Here is a 10,763-nt window from a genome sequence, read left to right on the forward strand (position 1 = left end):
GAAGCCCCTCACTCCTCTTGGCCTCCCAGCCACGCCTCTGCTGTTTTCTCCATCTGGCCCTCCCCACTGCAGGTTGTCTCTTTATCTGTCTCCACGACTTTGTGGTGGGTTTGTCACCCATCCCTCTATCCCTGGGGTCAACTACAGCACCTGGTGCAAAATGCATGCCTGCGTGTTTATTTGTGTCTGACTTTCTGACCCTTGGACTATGGCCCACCAGGTTCCTCTGTCCGTGGGGTTTTCTAGGCAAGAATACTGGCACAGGTTGCCATTTCCTTCTCCAGGGGATCTTTCTGACCCAGGGATCTAACCTGCATCTCCTATGTCTCCTGCATTGCAGGCAGATTCTTTCCCGGCTGAGCCCTCAGGAAAGCCCATAGTCGCTCCTCTGTAATTATTTGTACTGAACAAAAAAATGAAGAAAGGCAGGGGGACAGTTCTTTCACTGATGTTTCTCTTGCTTGAGTAAAGACCCCTACTATGCATTGTCTTGGGGTATGTTTTCTACTTTATCTATTCTTTTCATTTTCTTCCATTACCTGAGTCTCCCCGCATCTCTCACCCCTACTGTCCTGAGCTTAGGTCTCTACCTAGGGTCTCCAGGTAGAAAGAAGTGATACTTCTATACCCAAGGTGCCAGTCCATGGCAGCTCACAACCAAATAGTTTGTAACTCTGGCCCTGGAGGAAGCTCAGAGAGGCTGAACACTCTGTGCACCCTGGTCCACTGTTCCATGAGTGACACCTTTTCCCTACAGCACTGGAGGCCAAGGAAGGGATGTGCTGGACCCTGGAGGAGGGGGATGGCTCAGGGATCCACAGGGGCTGTCACATGGGAAATGGGACTGGAAAGGTCACAGCAGGTATGGGTGGCAGAGAGCTGGTAACTGAGGTGGGGGGACAAAGGAGAGCCATCTCAGTGTGAGGGGCCTCACCCAGAACCCCCTGGAGCAGAACCCCACTGCCAATGTTCATCTAAGATGTGATGAATAGAATATTTTCATTACCCCTCATAATCCCTCTGAATGAGGAGGCAGTGGAGTTGGCATCATCATAAACTCTTCCCTGATCTAGACCATCCCCCAACCACTATCCTCAGGGCTGCCTCCTGCCAGCTCCAGTTATTAAGTTCTGGAGGAAACTGTCAATCATGTTTGCTGCTGGGTCAGGGCCAGATGACCATGTAAAGCCACTCATAGGACCCTATGACCCTGCCATGATGGTTGATCCAGGGTTGGACATGTGATCTTAGGTGGGCCATTCAGAGCACTCCCTTGGACCCTGATGTCTCTGAGCTTCTTTCCTTATGAGCTAAGATGCCTTGGGAATATAAAAACCCTGGGGCAGGTAGCTCTGGACTCCCTCACTAGGTGTAGAAGCCTTAAGGAAGAAGGTTATTAGGCTAAGACCATCAAAGAAGAGAGAGGGGAAAGAGCGAGGGTCAGAAAGAGAGAACTGATGACTTTTGATTTCTTGGGTCCAGTCACTGAGATCTCTCTATCTGCTCTGGTTCCTATGTACAGGACCTCCAGTGTTCTTCTGAAAAGTCTCCCCTGTCCTTGAAACCAGCTGGAGTTGAGTTCCTCTCACTTGTGGTTCAGACTTGGTTCTAGAGCCTCCCTGATTATGACGCACCTGCCAGACCCCAAAAGAGGCACCCATTTGTTTTAGCTCCATTAAGAGTGAAACATTTTATTCTTTACTTAGAATAGAGTTTGCAGAGCACCAAACACAGTTCACCAGCATCACTGGGCAGGAGTGCCCTAGAGTGAGTGAGTGTGTGTTAGGAGCAGCCTGATTGATTGCTGAACCAATCCAAGCATTTACACTGCCGGAGCCAGGCCAATTCTGTCATTTCTTCGATCAAAAACTGAGAAGTACTGTCTCAGGAAGACGTCACCCAGGATCCAGGTCTCTGGAGAGCTAGTTTCTGTGCCCCCATGAAAGATGCTAAGGCAGAAGTTTTGAGCCTTGGGGAGTTAGAGAGACACACCCGTCAGCCTGTGTACTTACCTGTGACTCCCTTCTCAATATCCAGAACTGGCATACTTCTTGGTTTTATTTCCCTCTTTTGGTAAGCATCAGGTGATTTTCTCAGCAGTTGGGGATATGAGGGTTCATCCAAAACGAAAAAGGGCCATGACATGTGGTTGCAATATGGCAGGAGTGTGGGGAGGGGAGGATAGGATTGGGAGTTTGGAATGATCAGAGGCAAAGTAATATACAGAGGAATGATAAGCAACAAAGTCCTACCTCTAGAGCAAGGAACTATATTCAATATTTATTGACTAATGAAAAAGAATATATATACTTGTATATGTACAGCTAAATCACTTAGCTGTGCAGCAGAACTTAAGGCAACGCTGAAGATCAGCTATACTGCAATACATTTTTTAAGAAAAGAACAAGAGTGCCTCCTAGTTCTCCTCACACTCTCTGTTTCTTTCCTTCTGACTCCTGCTCCTTGTTTTCTCTGCAGAGAATGCTTGTTCTTCTCCTGCGTCCCCCAAACTGGTTCTTTTTAACTTTTAATTTTGTTTTGGAGTATAGCTGATTAACAATATTCTGAGTTTCAGGTGGACAGTAAAGGGACTCAGTCATACATATACATGTCCTTGTCCCAGAGACACCCCTCCCATCCAGGCTGCCACCTTATATTGAGCAGTGTTCCCTGTGCTGTACAGTAGCTCACTGTTGGTTATGCATGTTAAACACATTCAAATCAGTGCTCACAACACGTTCTTTAAGCCTTCGCTCAGGCCCTCTGGGAAGCCTGTTTGGACCCACACTCAGCCTTTGGCCACTCCAGGCTTGGCTGGGTGACTTATTCTGGTCTCCATCCCCACCGGTCAGTCCATAGCCCTCAACTCCCCTAATAAGTCCCCAGGGTCCCTTTGCAGAGCACCTCGGGGTGCCATTTGCATGGAACCCAGGGTGGATTTGCCTAGACCCAAGCAGGCCTCCCTATGGCGCCATGAGTCAGGGGTTTTAGAATTACTGTAATTCCCTCTCTTTGTCAAAGCCTTCTTTGAGCCCAACAGCCTGCTCTGAACTCCCACAGGGAGCTGACGTGAAGCCTCCCCCCTGTGCCAGGGCTGAGCAGTGACTGTGCGCCCTTTAATCACCTTAGCATCCAACGTCCCCACAGAGGGGTCGGGCAGCCTGACTCACAGAGGGGGAATTGGGACTTAGCAAGGGGAAGTTGCAGTCAAGGCCCATGGTAGCCATGTAATTTATTGTAACCAGGACAGTTTCAAGAAGGAAAGGGAGACTGTTAATCATTATGGTGGGAGCACACACAGGGACTGCCACCAGCCAACTCCCCCTTGTCGCATGTCCTATTTTAGGGATCCCTAGAACTGACTTTCTGAGTTCCTGCATCTGAGGGCTCCAGTTGAACTGAAGACCTATGAGGGCAGAGGCCCTTAGTGTTTCCCCTCTCCTTGTGACTCCCACCATGCCCTCATGGAGTGGTGTCTCCACATTTATTTCAGGAGGATGGATGTCCCAGACTGTCCTCTGCTCTCAAGCGGTTGATTTTGTGGGAGGTGCTGGCCCAGCCATAGGGGTTCAGCACCATCTGCAAGTTGTGGCTTGGCCTGCAGAGGGTGCCCTCCTCCCAGCAGTAGCCCAAGGGTTCCTGCAAACCCCTATTTAGAGATGCAACCCTCAGGGATGGCCCCTCACCTTGATGATGTAGGCTTGAGGGGGCACTGGATAGTCGATGCCATTGATGTTGAAGATGATGGGAGGCAGGGTCTTGACAGCATCACATGAAACTGCATACTGTTAGAGAGAAGGAGAGTGGTTGGCCCAGAGAATCCTTATTATGTGGGGAGACTGGGAGTGACCCTGTGGCATGACCCTTCACCTCAGAATCCTCAAGCCTAGCGTTCAAGAGCTTGTTGATGTTGGTGACTAGGTCTGTTGAGCCGTAGATCAGTGTCCACAAAGGCCTGACATCCATGAGAACAAGCAACAATACTCCCGTTCATGCTGATGCTAAGAGACAGTAGGACAAAGTGGGCCTCAGGGTCATGTGGAAGGCTCCCTCCCTGAGGGAACTGGGAGCTCCCTCCCTCATAGCTGCCCCCTCCCTGACTGTCTCTAGAACAGTGAGTCATCTCTTGCCCTGACTTTCCTTTTGCCCTGATCACAGCACCTTCCTTGACATCCTTGAGCAGTACTTGAATACACTTTTTGTACCTTGGCTCTTTAATACCTTGCACCATGCTGGGCTTCCTTGCTAGAAGAGTCCCCTCCCCTCTGACTAGCTAATTTCTCCTCATCTTCCAGATTCCAGCTTAACTGTCACGGTTTCAGGGATATCTTTCCCCTGGTGTATATCAGTCTCCTGTCTTGGTCACTCTCTGTAGACCCTTCCTCAGGTCTAGCATGTACCAAAGTGACAGTTCACTCTGTGTGTGTGTCATTTCTTGTACATTTGCCTTCTTAGATGTGAGGGCGAGTTTTATTCTCATTGCCTCCCTAAATAGCTTGGCACACAGTGGATGCACAATGCTTGTCTGTTGAATGAGTGAATGAAGGCTGTGAAAATAATGAAGACCGTCCAGAGAGGTATATCTGATGTCTGACCAACAATGGGACAAACACACTGTGAAGGTGGAGGTTCCCGTGGCAGCAGATTCTCATAGGGGTGGGGGAGACCACCTGCCCTGGGAGAAGGTATCTCTGAGCAGCACCTACTCATTGGGCTCAGACACCGAGACCCTGACCAGGCAATACCTGACTAGACACAGAACCTCAACGGACAGGTAAGCTTTTATCTGAGGGTCAAACACAGAATCTCATCAATTATTGCCTCTTCTTCTCAAGCCACTCCTGGATCCCACCTTCCCGATTCTCTCAGTTATAGCCCCTGCCCCACTGTGAGCCCAGGGATGCGGGGTGTCTCTTTTTATGAGTTGCTTTCGGGTCCCAAGACTGTGCCCAACCTCTCTCCACTGCTGGCTAGCTTCTCCCTAAGGAGACCAGTTTTCCCCATTTCTTCAGGACTTTCCCTGTTTTTAAACTGACATTTATCTTGCTGAGAACTTCCTTGGTCCCTTGGTCCCTGGACAGTGGGTCATGTTATCACAGCTCTTTTCAGGCTGAGGAAATTCTCCCTGATCCTCTTTTCACCACACTGTAAAGTCCTATAACCGTGCTCCCCACCTCACACTCAGGGGTGCAGTCCTCCCGCAGCTGCACAGGCCTCTCTGGACCCTGTGATGGACCCTGTTCAGAGCCCTGGTCAGGAGGCCTGGGGTGATTGCGAACCGGTGGGTGGTTTGTGTATTTATGTGTTTCTGTGTTTCTGTGTGTATTCATATGTGGCTGTGTGTGTGTGCTTGTGTGTCTCTGGCTGGCTATGCATGTTTATATGTGCCTGCTTGTATGTTTACATGAGTGCTTTGTGTCTGTCTGTGTCATAGTGGTTGGCGTGTATGTCTGTTGACTGTGTCTGGGAGTGGAGTTGGGTGTCTGCCTGTGTCTGTGTCCAGCTGTGGGATCATCACTTGTGGTGACCCTTAGAGGCAGAGGCTTACTGGTTCATGCTTATCAGCCAGTGGCGAGGTTGGGACACTGGTACCCAGTTGAGCTCTCCCTTGTAGAAGCAGCGGTCCACCCCACCAAACATCACCACACTGCCCTCCGGCTTGGATCTGTAGAGAGAGGTGAGGGGGAGATCCTTGGAGGAGATGCTGTCAGAGCTGCGCTTGTCTACTCATCAAGGCCCTAATAAGGTCCCCATCCACAGATGCAGAAATCGAGGCTAGGAGCAGTTGAGAACCAGACTGAGGTCGGTTGCTGGCTAATGAGTGGCACAAAGGAGGTTAGAAGCCTGGCTACCTGGCAAGGCTCTATCCATTTAGTCTTCTGAAGAGGCCCTAGATTTCCTGTGACTTGAGTGCTCAGAGATACCCTCACAGGTCAGTGTGCTGAAGGGTTTTGGCTTCCACCTTGTCCAGCCTGTATTTTTTCAGAAAAGCCAAGGCCTGAAGCACTAGGGTGTGATTTCAAGTCACCCAAGGTTGGCTTCACTGGCCCATGACTTGTGCTGTCCATTGGGCCCCACACTCAGCAGGGCCCCCACCTCTGCTCTCCCTGTCTTGAAATTCCCAATACTTGTTGAAAAAGGAGTCCCACACTTTTGTTTTGGGTCCCACCTTTCTTTGTGTAGCTGGTCCTGGGTGCTCAGTGAAATGTTAGTGAGAAGGGAAAGATTTCCACCTTCCCTTTCTTCCCTTCCATGTCAAATTCATCAGCAAATCCTGTTGCCTTTTCTAACAACTCGTATCCTGACACCTTGCATTAGTCTTTGTTTTTGCTCACTCCCTACTCCAAGCCCCAGCTCTTGCTCCCAGGAGCATGGTTGTGTTCTAATAAAACTTTATTATAAAAGCCAGTGGTGAAGCCGGGGGGCGGGGGGCCTGGGGCCATAGTTATCTTGGGTTAGATTATCTCTCAGGATACTTCTGTATCAATTGTTGCATAATTTTCATGCAACTGAAAGCATCTTACAACTAATTTGGAGAAGGATTGTCCAGCTCAGACTTACTTGCTCAAGTAGAAGGCAAAGACAGTCTCAGAAAAGGCACCTTGAGACCACAAGTTGTCAAAGACGGGGATGGCACCTTTGCTGCTGATGGAGGGGAAGGCCAAGCCCAGGGCGCCATCAAAGGGTGCACCATCAAACCCGTATTCCGCCTCACTTAGGCCAAACGACTGTTTAAGGCTAACAAAGTTCTCGATCTGTGGGTGAGAAGAGTTCCCACATAAACGTTTGTTAGGTGGGTCTAGGCTTGGGCTGAGGAAGAGATGCCAGTAGCTCTGCAGAGAAGAACTGAGGTCTTTCTATGTCCTAGGTAGACCTCAGATGGTTAGACCGAGCCTGGATGGGAATTTGGGCTCCATTTAGGTGGGACTGTGCATTTTAAAACATCTGCCCCTCTGAAAAACACCTTCTGAATGAATCAAACTGGCCTCATGGCTTCCGACAGGGGGGAAACCAAGAGTCAGGCCAGGATCCAATGCTGTCCCCTTATGGACAAAATGAGTAAAGAGCAGGAGAGCCTTCTCTGGCATCTCTATGAACTGATGAGAGAAATGGGCTGAATTGACGGTAATGTATTTTGGGTTCTGTATCTGCCCAGAAAGACAGAAGTCCATTATACAATGTTGCTGGCAGGGTTCTTATGAAATTACTGTCTGGGAAATACCCTTTTGGGGGTATCTGTGTGTTTGTGTGAGTGTGTATGAGAGAGAGAGAGAGAGAGAGAGAGTAAGAGAGAGAGGTGAACTACTCAGGTACTTTGAGGGAGGGAGGCTATAGGTTTTATTAGACTCCCAAAGGCCCCATACACTGAGAACACACTTATCAGGCCCACTTACATCTCAGTCTTCCTTCTTATCCACTCTGAATATCTGAAGTGCTTGATTTCCCCCAGGCTCCCCCGATCCTTTCCCCAAACACCCAGCACCAGCTTCACCAATCCAGCCCAGTTCCACTGCTTACTACATGTGTGACCTCAGCAAGGCCTTTGCTGTCTGCACCTCAGTTTCCTCATCTGTATCATTCGCTAATTAATGCACCTGCTGTGTGGGGTTGCTGCAGGTTTAAGCAAGTTATTACCATGGAAGTGCCCGGCACAGTCTGAGAATATAAAAGTCGCTGCTTTTTTCCCCCCTCTTCTGGCTCCCAGCAAAATGAACCCTGAGCTGCTCATGGGCAGAGGAGCTGCAAGTCCACAGCCCAAGCCACTCTCTGGGTTAGCTAATCCATTTGTTTGTGTGTCACTACAGAGACTGTCTCCCTAGGGACAGGATCCTGTGGGTAAGATGGCCAGTATCTATGGGAGGTAGGGTAGGATGGTCCTGCCAGCTGCTCCTATATCTGTTTTGTAAGCAGTGGTCACTCCATAGTCAGTCCTGACTCAGCTTTTGTTTCCACATTACCTGAACGGTGTCAGAGCCAAGAAATCCCTGAATTATCCCAGATCCATAGTAGATGGTGATAGGCTGGCCTGGTTTCTCAAAGGTGGAAGAATTTTGATAATTGAAGGAGATGTGTGTTCCTGCAGACACAAGAGATGAGTGTCAGTCAGATGCCAAGGGTGGAGAACAGAGTGTCAGGGCAAGTAAAAGATGCATGGGATGAAGGGTGTTTGTACTCACTACAGGCTTCACTGACACAGCTGATGGAAGGCACCCACAAGTCAGCTGAGCCTGTGTCAAAGATGACCCGGAACTCCTGAGGGGGTGTTCCAATGGTGATGTTACCCATGTAGCAATTCTATGGGGACCAGGAGGGGTGGGTTAGTGCAGATCTGGCTCCCCTTGATTCCCACGCTGCTGCCTCCCTCTGGGTGTCACATGTCTCCTGAGATCACTTTCCAACCACCATGGAGCCCATAGCCTTTGTTCTCAGAGGTGCCTGATTCTGATAATTTTTTCCTGCATTATGCAGTATGTGGGATATTCACTCTATGACCAGGGATTGAAAAAGTACCTCCTGCATTTGAACCCAGTGAAAGTCATAAGCACTGGGCGTGCAGGGAAGTCCTGGTGCCTTCATCTGAGGCTCTCTCTAGTCTCCTCTTCAAACCCAGTCTGAGCACTTCCTTCTCCAGGTCCTCCTTGATCAATCCCACCCACTCCCTCTAAACTCAGACCACATCCAATCAACACCACACAAGTGATCCTTTCATTTGACATATATTTACTCTTTGCCTTTCTCTCAGGCGAACCTGCACAACCTTGAAGACAAAATGTGCCCTTTTTTCTAATCTGATAACAATAATCACAGTGTTAGATTCTTATGCCTTACATGGAAAAGGGATTCAGTAACTTTTTACTGCTGTGATTCTTGCATCTGTGGAAGCTGAATTCCTCTGCCTGGGGATTCACACTGGCTTTGCAGTTGGCTTTATCTTTTGACTGGAGATGGCTCACCCTTCATCTGTAACTGAGTGGCTCACTTAGTTCAGAAGGAACAATCTCCCTCAACCTAATGACACATCTTTGACACAGAAATGGACGTTTACCTTTCTCCTGGTCATTGCTGGGCCCAATCACCACAGACCAGGAGTTGAGGATGAGCATGCCTTCTCCTGTGGAACGGGGTCCCTGTGCCCCAGTGTTTCTGTCTCCTGCAGGAGCCTCAGCCCCAGCATCCCACCTGCTACCTTCAGAAGAACCACAGTGTTAGGCCAGAGCACCAGGGGGCGCTGTGAAGAGCCACCCTCCCAACAAACTCACATCCAGATAGTTCCTCAGCGGGTGGGTAGCTGTTTTGGAGTCACTATTGGACAGTCTGTAAGCGTGTTCCTCCAGGAAATTGTTCAGCAAGTTTTTTTCCCTCAGGGTTTCTCTCAAGGTCTTCATTTTCCTTAGAGGCAAACTTTCACAGAGGATTACGACAAGAAACAAAGGAGAAGATACAGTTAGCTGTCCGTGTTAAGGTATAACTGTCATTATAATACACTGTGTATTTCCCAAGCATTTTTATGAGTGTCACCTTGTAGGAATGCCATGCAAATACCATGGCAAGGACGTAGGTGTGAATACAGGTTCTGTTGTGTAACATTGGGTAAGACTATTTGGATTTTCATCTTACCCCTGGGTAAAAAGGTGGAATGTAATGATTCCCACCCTCCATATAGAAAATTTGGGAGATAAGTGAAGTGATGATATAATGTATCTGATATATAGTAAATCTCAACAATGACAGCCATTAGTATTGCTATTACCATCCTGTATTGTTCTCAAGGAAGCTCAGGGAGGAAGTTTGCAGAAGGGGATCATTATCCTAATTTTATGGGGAAGGAACCTGAAATTCAAGGAGTTTGTCACTTGGCTGTGGTCACACTGCTTGTCAGATGTAAAACAATGTAGAAGCAGCTCTCCCAATCTTTCTCAAAGTAGAAATGGAACAGAAGGTTAAGAGAATAATCCAGGAGATAGGAAACAAATTAGGGAAATTAAGAGGCTAAAGAAGCAAGGATGAGTCAAAATTGAAAAATTAAAAGAAGAGAAAACAACACAGAGAGATCTGAACTCACAGAGACTTCCAAAGAGATGGAGAGATAAGTGAGAGAGATTCAGAGATGCAGACCTAGACATATACACACTGAAGTAGAGAGAGAACAGAGAGGGCACCTAGAATAAAAGGTAGAAAACTGCTATCCCACAGGGCCACACATACATTTGTACAGGTTGTGCACTAAACAATTGCAAGGTCTTCCATTTTCAGAAGGTCACCACATGATGGGGTCCCAAGAGTTATGAACCATGCAAACCTACATCTCACCCCAGGGACCCACAGTTTCTATAGCAACGCGCATGCATGCATGCTAAGCCACTTCAGTCGTGTCCAACTCTATATGACCCTATGGACCACAGCCTGCCAGGCTCCTCGGCCCATGGGATTCTCCAGGCAAAAATAATGGAGTGGGTTGCCATGTCCTTCTCCAGGGGATCTTCCCAGCCCAGGGATCAAACCCGCATCTCTTACATCTCCTATATTTGCATGTGGGTCCTTTACCACTAGCACCACCTGGGAAGCCCAAGGCTAAAGAAGCAAGGATAAGTACCTATAGCAAGGTACTTATCAATAAGTAAGAGTTGAACTTTAAGACTATCAGGAAAATATTCCATTTCTTTCTAACCCAGAAAGGAAGATGATGCTACTTACAGTCCCCATACTTACATGACTATGCACTCTGAGAGGGCCACCAGCCCGAGGAGCACAAGCCACCTCAT

At 48.5% G+C, this 10,763-nt stretch overlaps 1 protein-coding gene across 1 annotated transcript; it reads right to left on the minus strand.

Moving 5' to 3' along the window:
* Positions 1–1,822: 1,822 nt before the first annotated feature.
* On the minus strand, positions 1,823–10,763 carry LOC138426630 (pregnancy-associated glycoprotein 2-like). Its single transcript, XM_069565356.1, is given in 10 exon segments — positions 1,823–1,969; positions 3,687–3,785; positions 3,871–3,940; positions 3,942–4,001; positions 5,549–5,665; positions 6,562–6,755; positions 7,959–8,077; positions 8,178–8,295; positions 9,261–9,402; positions 10,711–10,763. Coding segments are annotated over 10 exon segments (1,119 nt in total).

Source organism: Ovis canadensis, chromosome 21, assembly GCF_042477335.2.
Source record: "Ovis canadensis isolate MfBH-ARS-UI-01 breed Bighorn chromosome 21, ARS-UI_OviCan_v2, whole genome shotgun sequence".
NCBI classification, from domain to species: Eukaryota; Metazoa; Chordata; class Mammalia; order Artiodactyla; family Bovidae; genus Ovis; species Ovis canadensis.